Below are 12,846 nucleotides of genomic sequence, written 5' to 3' on the forward strand. Positions count from 1 at the left end.
TATTCAAAGGTAAAACTGCCAGAATTAATGGGACAAATGTGCAGACAAAATTATCCAGCCCAAAGATGGACAAATTAGGCTCAAAGGAGTGCCACAAGTCTTTTGTAAGCATAGAAACATACAAACCCGTAGGCTTCCCATTAGTTTCACCTGCTGCATCTTGCACATCAGGTCTCAGGAGAGGGAAGAGATCAGTCCATGGCACAGACATCTTTCCATATCTCCATCCTAACTGCATGCATTGTTTGCAACAGTCATGTAAGAGAAATACCCAATTGCATTACTGAATGATGAATTATGAATTCCATGATTTCTTGTTAGAGTTTTATGATATTAGTTGTGGGAACCATCTGAGTAAATACAGTAATATATATATTGCACTCCATAACATGAAGCGGCCTGTTCTTGAGAGTAGATGTACATGATTATATCAGTGGCAATTTTATTCTCTAATCTGTTTTCTAATGCGTTCAGTATTATAATGAATTGTAGCTTTAGTCATTGACAAGTGTTTTTAGAAGAGATTTTAATACAATGAGGCTCTTGTACACGTGAAAACAGGGTGTAGTAATTGAGCCGTTATTAAAATGTCACCATTTGTGGCATTTTATTTGGTTAGCACCATCAAAGAAGAAGCCTCCACCCCCACCAAAAGAAGAAAAAAAAGAAGAAAAGAAAGAGGATGCAGAAGTAAAGCCAGAGGAGGATCATTACTGCGATATGTTGTGCTGTAAATTCAAAAAACCTCCACTGAAAAAATACAAGGAGTATCTGCAGCTACCAGAAAGCATAGACTCATACACAGGTAAATTAAAAGTTATGCAATAGAATGGGGTAAAGGCATATTGAAGTGAAAATATTACATAGTACCTGTGAGCCACTATAAGATCCACATTCCAGTTTGCAGCTTAGAGGTGAGCATATATCCTGCCCTAAAGAACATTTATTCCAAACAGGGAAAAGACATGACAAGAGAGAAAAGTTGTAAAGATGGTACGCACAAAGCTGGTATGCAAACCAACCACAATTAAACCCAAGTCTTCTGATTCTTCATTCAGTATTTGTCCCATTCATTAGGACCAAATAAATATTTTGTCAGTTATAACATGCAGCATGCAAAATGTATTGAGTTTCTTCAGATGCATTAAATTCTGTATGCTCTCACAAGCTCACCTTTTTTTCCTTTTGCAAATTCTTTGTGTGACTCCTACTTCTAACCTGTATCATTTTATCAGCTTGTGCCATTGAAAAAGGGAGAATGGTAGGTTGCTTTGGGCAGAAACATTCCTAGAGAAGCTTTGGGCAGAAACATTCCTAGAGGATGAAGTAGAATAAGTATGTCTAAAAGACTGGGAAAAGATTCTAAGTTCATGCCTGTAAATTCAATGTTTTTTCTTTCAGATCACCGTTACGTAGCATGGCTTATGCTTGTGACAATCGCCTACAATTGGAATTGCTGGTTTATTCCACTTCGCTTTGTGTTCCCATATCAAACCCCAAGTAATACAATATATTGGTTTACCATAGACATAATTTGTGATATCTGCTACCTGTGTGACTTACTGATTTTCCAGCCTCGAGTGCAATTTATAAAAGGTGGAGATATAATAGTAAGTATTGGAAGTGGGATTTCCATGGGTAGTAGTTGTGTTAAAGTACATTATAGAAATTGCCTCTAATCAGACACAGTTTTTCCCTGCTATGTCAAATCTATGTAACTGTTTTATTTATCAAAGGATACCTGTGTTCTTCACTGACCTTCCATTATCCTATTTTGGAAGAAGGGAACATATTGATTGTATAAATTCTTAAAAAAAGAAGAAACAGATTTGAAAGTAACAGATAAGAGCAGTAGAAAAGGTATAAAGCTCTTTCCTACCAGGAATAAACTGCCACAGCTTCACTGGAATCAATGATTATATGACTCATATATGTATGCATGTATTTGTACGTTTGAGCGAAACTTTCAGCTTTCTACTCACCTTATACTCCTGATGTATAGAATCACACAGAATAGACCTGATGTGCAAGAATCACAGTTGAAGACGGTGCATATTCTGCTAGGGCTGGACAGGGTATGCATGTTTTATTACAGATTGTGAGACTTGGGGGCGGGGGGGGCGGTGCCAAAATCGGAGCAAATCCCTGTAATTTCAGGATGGTTTCAAATTACTTTCTTTGAGATATTTTATTTTGGGAAAATGTGTACACTCAATTTTGCTTCTTGCTACTATTTTTGTGTTATCTTTTTATAGAAAAATGCAAAATAAAACTCTAAGCAAGTACCTGAAAAAAGGTAAAAGCTTGCCCTTAACATATCAAAAGGCATCTAGAACATTAAATTTTCTTTAAAATGTTCCCCACTTTTGATTCTTTAACTTACAGAAGTAAACCTAATGCAGAAAAAAATGAGTTTTGATAACATCAGTATGACACTACTGTGCCCAACAGACAGAAAATTCAAAATTATATATCCTCAAAAGTAATTTGGAACTAGATTTAGTTCAGTGCTTTTAATTTTAGACATTGTACATACAACGTATTACTGATACCTTTACAGAGGAATCTAAGATAAAACTGTGCAAGTATAGTTTGGATAGGTATTAAATACATGCAGTGTAATGTATTTTTCCATGCAGAGATATTCAATAACTGGCAATCTAGCTAATTCCTACAAATCTCAAGTTTTATGACCAAGGTTAAGACTCTAACATAGGAAGCTTACCTTGTATTTCCCTTGAAGCTGTTTGTACAATTAATAGACTTTAGTGCATGAAGAGATCATCTACTGCCTGATCTCCTGCATTTAGTGTAATGCTTAAACCAATAGTGAAAAGTTGGCATGGAAATATCCTTAAGATTTGAAAGCTGGTTTTAAAGTGTCCCTGGTATAAATACAGAAAGTATAATAATAGATGCATTTTTTAGATACTTGTGATTACCCTTTCTTTTTAAGGTATTGGCATTAGTTCCCATGGAAAGCAATTTAACAATAAATAGCTAATCATTACTAATGAATGCATTGTTGACTATTATAATGCTAATAATGCTAGCATGTTAATGTTAGCTTTCAAAGAGCTAATTTTGTACAGCACCATCAGAAACGTTCTTTGCATTTTTCTTGGAACCAATGAAGTCAAATGGAGTTTTTGACCCTGAAATTGGTTTGAGTCAAGCACCAACTGGTACAGATGTCTTGAGAGGAAGATCTGTGGGGAAAATGTAACATACTTTTCTAGGCCAACAGCCAGACTTTGAAAAAAACAGACAAACACCAAGCCTGATTTTTTCAATTAGGTTTAATAAAATCTGGTCTCATGTAAACAGCTCTAATAAAAGTAGTACTTCTTCCTACAGATATTTCTCCATTCATTTTAGGCCACCATTAACATAACTGTCACCATCCCTACTATCATAAGAGAATTATTATTATTATCATCACCATTATCATCATTAATATCATCATTATTATCATAATTATTATTGTGGAGTAGCAGAGGCTCATTCTTGACATTCTGTTCTTGACTATGCCTTTTTCTCCTTTCATTATCATTGTAGTCAGACAAAGTGGAAATGAAGAAATTCTACCACAGCTCTGTGAAGTTTCGGGTAAGAAGACCCTGTGGTACTGCTGTCAATATGTAAATTCTAGCTGTAGGACTTCACAGGATTTCTTTCATTCACTGAAAATCACTGTTGGTTTAAGAACATCGCCAGAAAGCATTGGCTTGATGGCTTGTCAGTGCTCAGCAGCTGAAGATTGCCATCTTCATAAACAATTTTTAGTTGTAGAAGACAATAAATATAAATGCAATTATAATTATTAATTCTGAACAATAAAAAATTGTAAAATAAAATTAATAAAATCCTCTATTTTGATTAATTTGTGTGAGGTCATCCACACACACACACTGAAAGACAATAGCACAGTTTTCCAGAGATTCATTAGACAAAATAAAAATTCTTGAAGTTAGATGATAACTATTCAGTGAACTCCTATAAAGTACCTCATGGTACTGTATAGGTCATCACTCACACAAGTAAACAAAAACTCAAGCTAAGAATTTTTATGCTCATTGCACTTCGTAAAAACAAAGATGCATTTGATTTAGGAGAATTGTTCATTTTCTTCCTAAATATTATTTTTTCCAACAGTGAATAGGTAATTTACCAAATTCCTGATAAACATACAGCTCTGTGACACTGAGCCCACGTCTCTGAAATCTGTTATTGCCCCCTCATCTTCTGCAAACACTTTTGCACTTGCCTTGTTTCAGAATTAAATTTATCTCAGTGTCTGTGGTATCACTACTTACGTACTTGAGGTTAAACTGTCCAAAAGTGCAGGATATACACTATACAGGCAAGTGAGTAGGACAGAGTCAAACTTACAGCAAGCAAACTATGCAGATAGTATGGTTTTATTTTAAGTTCACACCTGCAGCATGTTTAATGCTCCTGATTTCTTCAGAAACTAATGAGAGTTGAGTGTTTTCACCACATGCGAGGATAGATAGTCTGGGAATTTGTCATATGATTAGGTACTAATTAACAGTTACTGATGTTAAAGCACTTCTGACTAAATTTTGCCTCCTTTTAGACATGTGTCTGAGAGAGGGAGAGAGGCCATAAAAGGCTGTTTGTCTTCATCCAGTTTTGGTTTGCTTTGCTTTTTTCACAGCATTCAGGTATTAACTGCATCTTACTTGAAATAAAAGGTCGGTGCTGCAGGCTATTCGTTGCCAACATGTACTGCATCTCTCAGAACAAAGGTGTTTCTGATTACAGTGAAATGAAATCACAACCCTCCTGTGCTCCCAAATGATATCAACATCAGAGCAAAGTATCATAGGGTCTTTAAAAAGGCAAACTTTGCCACAGCTTTTCTTTTCTCCACTGAATTCTTGGAAAGAATAAAGTAGGTAGGTAAGAGTAATCACACAGTAGATGGACTGCAGGGAGATATTAAAAATCTTAGTGATATGGGAAGAAGGAGCATCCAAATATAATAGAAGACAATATCTTTTAAAACAAACAAACAAAAAACCCCAAAAAACAACAAACCAATAAACAGACAGCATCCTATGATGAATCTGTTGTTTGGAACACATGGCTTCTGCAGATTGCAAGCAAGATGCCAAATTAATTGCGCTCCCCCAGATTGCTTTAGGCAGCCTGGTTTTAAAAGCCACAGGACTTTTAAGAAATGCTTGTGGAGTGCTCTCCTCACCTCCCCTCAGTAGCCATGTACCATTTTCATCTTGTCAGAACTATAATTGAAATAACAAAATGTGTTAGTAATCAAATATCTGAGATACTGTTAATAATGCCTTGTGAAATCTCAGGCGTGGAGGACTTAAAATCAGAGCAAAGCTGTTAGTGTTTTCAGAGATAATCTTGCCTGCCAGTACTTGGGAAATTACAGGCTTAGCATGCTGACTTCAAATATTATACTCAACTATGATTCAATCCAAGTAGGTTTTCAAGAACAAATACATGCATTTTGATTATTGTGAAGTTTAACTTAACCTCTCTGCTCTTCAACAGCTTGATGTGATATCAGTACTGCCGTTTGAAGTTTTATACTTCTTCTTCGGATTTAACCCAGCACTTAGAGTAAATAGGATGCTAAAGGTAAGATCTGTTAGTGATGGATGGCTAACCACACATAAATGTTTTTACAACCCAATGGAATGGTGTTTATAATATATACAAATTTGAAACTTAGAAATTGGAAAATATCTTCAGGATAAACTGCAACATGAGTAAACAAACCAACAAAAAATACAAGATATAGTCTAGCCAAATAAAGTCCCTATTCTCTTATTTTTCTTCTGACTTTATTATTTCCTACTTTAAAAAGGTGTTTTGTGATTAAGGCTGGTTTATTTCCATAATTTAAATTGGATTAATCTTAAATTACCTGTTTAGTTTTCAAAGACAAAAAAATATTAATTCAGGATTACTAATTAATGCCAATGTATTTTCCTCCTCTGTTGGTAATGTCAGGTGTTTAAAAGCAAAGAAGGGAATTTTAAGGACAACATAAACTACACACAGTATATTTAACAAGCATAAATCCACTTTTGTTATCAAGGCCAATGACATCTGGTGTTGTGCAATGAAGGGGCTGAGAAGGGATTAGACAACAGCCCTCTCTGTGTATTTCACAGTACCTAGCAGGCCACTCTGTGGCTAAATACTTTCCTCTTCAAACAATCAATATGTTGACAAATAATTGGCTTTCATTTAAAGTTAGGTGGAGATACAAGAACCCTGAGAATAAAATGAGGGTGCTTTTCACTTCAGTTTTCAACAAAACTTCAAAATTCCATAAATCAGAACCAAAACAATAGGAAAGAATGAAAAGTTAAATAGCACCCTGTATTAGGCAAACAAATATATACTGAATGAAAATAAAGAAAAAAAGCTACATGTGAATATTAAAGGCTATCACTAAAGGTAAACTACAAATAATTAACAGCAGAATTCAATACCACAGCAATTGATGCTACATGATATCATCTAGTATGTGGTTGTTGATACACATGATCACCTACTAGAGAATTACTGGAATTTCAGAAAGAGAAAAAAGGGATTTTTATGTGTTTAATTATCTCTGATTTTAATTATCTCTGTTGTCCAAGCAATTATATATGTTTGAGGAAGTAGAAGTCATTCATCTACAGCAGTTTGACCTAAAGAGCAAAGTCATTTCTATAATCAGATTTAATAGGACACTTAACACCAAAAACAACGTTTAACTCAATTTTCATCTTTGCTTTGCAGTTCACCTTTTAGTTAAATGTTTAAAGAAACTGAAAAATCTACTGCAAAATCCATTATTTTCAAAATGTGTATGTGAACTAATGTCAGTACTATTATAAAAAGACACATAGTGAAGAATAGTGATTGGATTGCTTTTATTTGTTTTTCATTCAGCATAACACATTCTTTGAGTTCAATGATCGTTTGGAAGCTATTATGGACAAAGCATACATCTACAGGTATGTGCTTATTAAATTCTTGTAGCATGCAAAACTTGGCACTGCATGCATTTCATTTGATTTCATTAGTTGTCAGTGAAGCACTCAATGGAATTTGATAAATCTTTAACTGTTCAGTATAAGGTTTTTTAAAAATATGTCTTCATTTTAATCATTAAGATAATAAAGATAAAGTTTCACTCACATATGAAAGCTAGCTCAGTTCAGTTGGCCTGGTTCAGGCAAAGTGTTCACCAGCCTGAAGATCCTCCCAAAATTTAACTGATCAGGAGTATCAGAAAGAAGTTTCCTTAGTGAAAGAACTAAATAACAATTTCTTCAGGTTGCTAATAGCAGTGCCAAGTCCTCAGTAGATGTTTATTTGTACTTAAAAAAACCTTATGAGCTTCAGCCTGTGTCAACATTTTTCTTCAGTATGCTTTCACCATGACCCTGGCATATACAAAAACTTGATCCTCCACTCCATTGACTAAATTTGGAATGAGAATCAATTCAGCATTCCACTGTGTCGCCACTATTGTCATCTACTGTCAATGTCATCAGCCCTAGTTTATCCTGTGCAGTTCCTACACCAACAGATTTTTTTCACTGTTGCAGTTTTGGGGCATGTGTTGTTCTTGTGTGCTGCTGCTGCAGAAATAAGAATCTGTTGTTTGCCGTTTCATTCTGTTACGGAGATTATTGCACTGAAATGGTAGACTTTGTGTTTATACATTGCAAATGAGATATTTTATGAAATTTAGAAACTAGTTAAATTTGAAAAGGATGTTGAAACATCACCTCTTTCATATTTTCATGTACCTGTGAAATAAAACAAAACTTAGAAGTTTGAAAGTTCTGCTAAAGTATTTTTCTGATGCTGACTTCCACAAAGCTTATTCTTATGTCTTATCTGCTGTCATCAAGAGTCTGCAACCCTAAACAGAGCTGTCCTGGAAGCACACCAACGTTTAAGAGAAGAATAGTACCCGTAGGTAGATGTTAATGGCATGGAGAGGTAAAAGATGGCATGCAATGGCCTCCAAAGAGCTAGAAAAGGACTGGATAATACAGAAGCAACCACAGAGATACTATCTCACATTAATATAGTTCATAAACTTAATTTAGTTAGTTCTTATTAACTTTCACAAAACCACGCACTCAGTTACTATGCACTGCAAACTGCATCAAATTCTAGCTGTAGAAGACGAACTCACTATGTACCAGCTTTCTTGTGTTTAGGCAAGTCATGTACTTTTCCTGCTTCTTTATCCCTTGCCTGTATGAATATTTGAAGGGAGAGCTAAATCCAGGAGATCTTTCTTTTGATTTCCATGCACTGAACAGAGGATATACAATGAGATCATTATTGTATTAAACAGAAAGCTGCTTGGTGCTTAAGTAGTTCATCACTGGTGTTCTTCAAAGAACTGGTCATAAGTATAAGAACTGCGATTATGAATGACCTAACTCCTGCTGTAGCCACTAAATCATACTATTTAGCAGATCTACTGCAGACTTCTTAGCACAGCTCTTGTAAAGTCATTCATTTCTGACCTCAGACATTTCTTGGCTTTAGTTCACAAGTTTAAAGCCTATCTTGAACAGAGTTTGGCAAACACATTAATTTGTACCCTCCAGCTTCATTAATATAGTTTCAAATTTCTGTAAATATTCGTAACCAGATAAAGTAGATTACAAAGTCCTCAGGGAACCATAATTTAAAAATTATCCCGTGTCAAATGTTCTAGGAAAGATATTTACTTGACCTTGGACAAATGTGAGAGACAGGTAACTGCCAGTTATTTTTTTCACAGCATCATTACAGGTGGGGAACTACTTAGTGTATGCTTCACATTAACATTGTTGATCAAAAAAAGCAATGGGTTCCATATTAAAAGGAAGGGAAAATCCGAGTTGTTTTACAGGAATCTGTTGACTTTTATAGGGTCATTCGAACAACTGGATACTTGCTGTTTATCTTGCACATTAATGCATGCCTGTATTATTGGGCTTCAGACTATGAAGGAATTGGCAACACTAGATGGGTGTACGATGGCAAAGGAAACATGTAAGTCCTTTTCTTTTGCAAGAGTTTTTTTGTTGATTTTGCTCCTTCCTGAATCCCCTTCCCCCTTCCATGCCTTTGTTTGCAGGGTATGCTCTTATGTTATGAGTGCTTGGATAGCAAACTTTTAGCACCATGACTTCTTTCATTACTAACACATATTTGGAGGGCAGGTGCAGTGAATAATCAGTTTACCACTTTCAGCTTTTATAGGTTTATGAGTCAGTGCTAAGCTCTAACTTAATTAAACATTTAGAAAGCAACAAAGGGTCATAAATTAAACTTACTGATTGCATATGCACATGGGAACTGTTATAAAGATTGTAGAACAATCTCTCAAAGGATTCAAGAGGCATAGATTATTTTTTTTCTGCCACACAGCATTGTGTCATTAAAAGGAACATTTTAGTCCCTCTAAACACCATGGTGACTGGTCTGAAAAAATTCCACTCACTTTCTCTGATCTTTTGAGAAGGTCATGCTCACACATGTGGCAGTGTGGAAAGGACTGGATATTGGCAGAGTTTTCCACAAACTGCTTGTGACAGCACTAGGCTGGGTGCCAAGTAAGGTACATTCATTAAGGTGATTGAGAGGAAGCAATAGAAAATAGCAAAGTCATAATGTATTTTGTGTGTAGTTAAAAACCTATCTAGTAGGTTCAGATGTATCATGATACAGTTGAAGCCACAGAAGCTCAATTTGTTCATTAGTTACATTCTTTGCGAAACGGCATATAATATACTACTACTGTCATAATTCACCCTTTAAACAACTTTTCCCACTTTGTTTGGAGACATGCTCCTCTTGCTTGTAGTTTTGTGAGACTTCATGAGTTTGGTGTGAAGTCAGTATCTTGAAAGGTAAGAAAACAGCCTTTGAGTATATAACATACTTTGTGTAAAGCAGCATTGATTTTTTTTATAATTAGGGTTCTCTCTCAAAAAAATGACATGGTTGAAGCTTCCACACACCACTAAAATACACAGCTTGAGTACTACAGTCAGACATGTGCAAGCAGGGTCATGGAGCTCAGTGGGACCACTTATGTAAGTGAAGTTATACACAGGTATTTATACACACGATCAAGGCTTCCAGAAATCTGACAAGAAAAATGCAAAATGAATTTCCATTATAGCTATTTTTATTAAATTCTTGGAATACTTGCTTCATAGTTAAAAATAAGGTAATCAAAACTGAACAACCTGAAAACTCTGAAAGTAGAGTCCTTACTCAGCCTTTGAGATTTTAATGCTTCTTCAGAACAGCCAAGAGAAAAGGCAAGAAAGTCTTCCTGTTTTTCATGAACAAGAATATTTTACATTTCGCTCAGGGAAACAATTGGTAAAATTGTTTTCTAGCTTGATCACAGACAATGCAGTTGTGCTCAAAGGCAATGGTCGGGTTTTTTAATATTTTGTGACTGCTTTTCCATGAGGAGGCAAAAACACTGCACAAATGACATCACACTGAAAACACATGGGTTGTAGGGCAGAAATTTTTATAAGCAATAATAATAAACTGATAACTCAAGGTCTGCATTAAACTGAGATGCTGAAATAAAATGCATATTAGACTATGTGCATGTAAGCCTCATTAACCATTAATCTACCTCATGTTGACATTGGTTGGTGAATGTATGACTTTATTCTTTTGCCTGTATCTAACTCATATGGGATTACATAGTCCTACATGCATGGAACCCTCAAAAGTATCCCATGTTGAGCTGACTTTCATAAAGTATAGCTTGGTATCCCGCTAACAGCACATGCCTTCTGTATGGGATAGCCATTGCTTTAGAGAATCTGGCATGACATATTACCTGGCTGTCAAATATTTTGGGATTTTGGACAGAGAGAAATTGTGTAAATATTAGTTATTATTGAAGATGTAATTTGAATTCTAAACATATCAGACAAGATACTTCTAGTATATTAATTTCTTTGGAAAGCAGGAATTAAGAACAATATGGGGAAAATCTGTCAGAAAAAGCGACTAGTACTGCAGCATACATTATGGCACAGCAGTGCAGATGTAATTTCCTTTTTCACATAGCAGTCAGAGTTGCCACTATTTGAAGTAAACTATGCCATTGGTCTCATGTGGAATGTGCCCACATTCAGAAAGAAGGTAAGACAAACACAGGTAGTTAAAAAAAAGGACAGTATGTAGTTTGACAAATAAATGAAAATTCTAGTGGTCTCAGATTACACTGACCCAAAGTAAATGGTCTGGCACTGATTTAGTGGCATGAATGTTTTATGTAGAACCCCTGCTGTGTCCATAAAATGTTGCTAATTATGGCCAAATACAGTTCTTAAAAATGTTAGCACTTGTAGGAGTACTTTTTCTTCCTTTCCAAGCTAACAAGAATACACAGACAACAGTACCCTTATCAATTTGATTTTAGATATATAGATATATTCCTGATCAGGCATACTAACTGGTGAACTTCACTTTATAACTAACAGCTGTACACAGCACTCAAACCACAAGTAAAATTATCAAAGTAGTGCTTTTTGCAAATTTCTGCTAGCTGTATTCTTTTCCAGCTTGTATCCAGAATGTAAAGTGTTAGTGCCACTCCAAGAAGATTTGAAGTCTTTTGCCTGGCAGCCTTCAGTCAAAGCCTTTGACCTGAAGTGCAAAAAGCAGTCAACTTTACCCCCCTGCAATGCACCAAAATTAGCCACACAAGATGTTCCCAGAATTAAAACTGCACTTATGAGCTTGGTATGATTAGGCAGACAGACCTCAGTCTCTCCTAATGCAGAAGGATAGCATCCCTGATGCAACACCATACTGTAGCACCCATGTAACCATGGCAGCAGGATATTGAAAAGGTCTCTTAATTATAGCTAAGTGAACTACATGTGTTTATTTACAATCTATTTTAACTACCTAAGTAAAAGATTGGTCTCCCTAATTCCTGAGGAAAATGGACAAATCTTCCAGAAAGGGATTCAAGGCAGGAATGTAATATCATTATTCTGAATTGTCCCACAGAAATATCTGTCTCTTTCATCACTCCCCATAAGGAGAATTAAAACTAGGAATCTGAAATTCTCATGCAAGCCTCCCAGGTCAGCATTAAATTTAGGCAAAATGAAACATTCCACTTTGCTCATGATATATATTTTTTTTTGCTGTTTTCAAGTCATCCATAAGTAGTCTGCAAAATTCTTTAGCATATTTATTAATCAAGATACCTATTTGCATCCTGATAATGTTTCTCTATAGCTTGCTGCCTTCCTGCTCTGGGCACAGACTTAGCAGATACCTGGAAGTCCCAGATAATGGTCACTGTATGCATGTAGAGCAGCTCTACCCCTTTGGTATGTGTTGCCCAATGCACAGTTAAGACTGGCAGATCTTAAAAGGTGTCTCGAGGTTATCAGCTATACATTGCAATTGCAATAGGTCTGATGTGTCACACCCGCAGGGCTTGCGATACAGAAGCAGTTTTGTGCCTCCAGACAACCTGCAAATGCACAGCCAAACTCACGTCAGACCTAAGGCTTTCAGACCTGCTACTTGCAGCTGTACTTTTAAAATAAAAGCTTTGTACTTTACACCATTCTGTCTGAGTTCATCATACCTACAGCCACCTGATGAATAGATCACTCAAGAAAACGAAGTGCCAAGAAGGAGGTCATTAGAGAACCAGGTTAGAAAGGCCACTTCTTCACTCTGCTTAAACCCATCCTGATTGTAATCTGAGGAGCGGAATGTGACAGCCCTGAAATAATGCTTCCCTGGGCTGAAATGAATGTGTGAATACCATCTCAGACT

The 12,846-nt window shown here is 35.8% G+C and overlaps 1 protein-coding gene across 1 annotated transcript in view; it reads left to right on the forward strand.

Moving 5' to 3' along the window:
* The window catches only part of CNGB3 (cyclic nucleotide gated channel subunit beta 3), a 91,640-nt gene that overhangs the window by 58,566 nt on the left and 20,228 nt on the right, over window positions 1–12,846 (forward strand). Inside the window, exons 5-10 of the mRNA XM_080381862.1 lie at window positions 620–805; window positions 1,402–1,610; window positions 3,559–3,609; window positions 5,548–5,634; window positions 6,943–7,007; window positions 8,935–9,057. Coding sequence (XP_080237988.1) covers window positions 620–805; window positions 1,402–1,610; window positions 3,559–3,609; window positions 5,548–5,634; window positions 6,943–7,007; window positions 8,935–9,057 — 721 coding nt within the window. The remainder of the gene's footprint in view (window positions 1–619; window positions 806–1,401; window positions 1,611–3,558; window positions 3,610–5,547; window positions 5,635–6,942; window positions 7,008–8,934; window positions 9,058–12,846) is intronic.

The sequence above is a fragment of the Falco punctatus genome (assembly GCF_963210335.1).
Source record: "Falco punctatus genome assembly, chromosome: 3".
Taxonomy (NCBI): Eukaryota; Metazoa; Chordata; class Aves; order Falconiformes; family Falconidae; genus Falco; species Falco punctatus.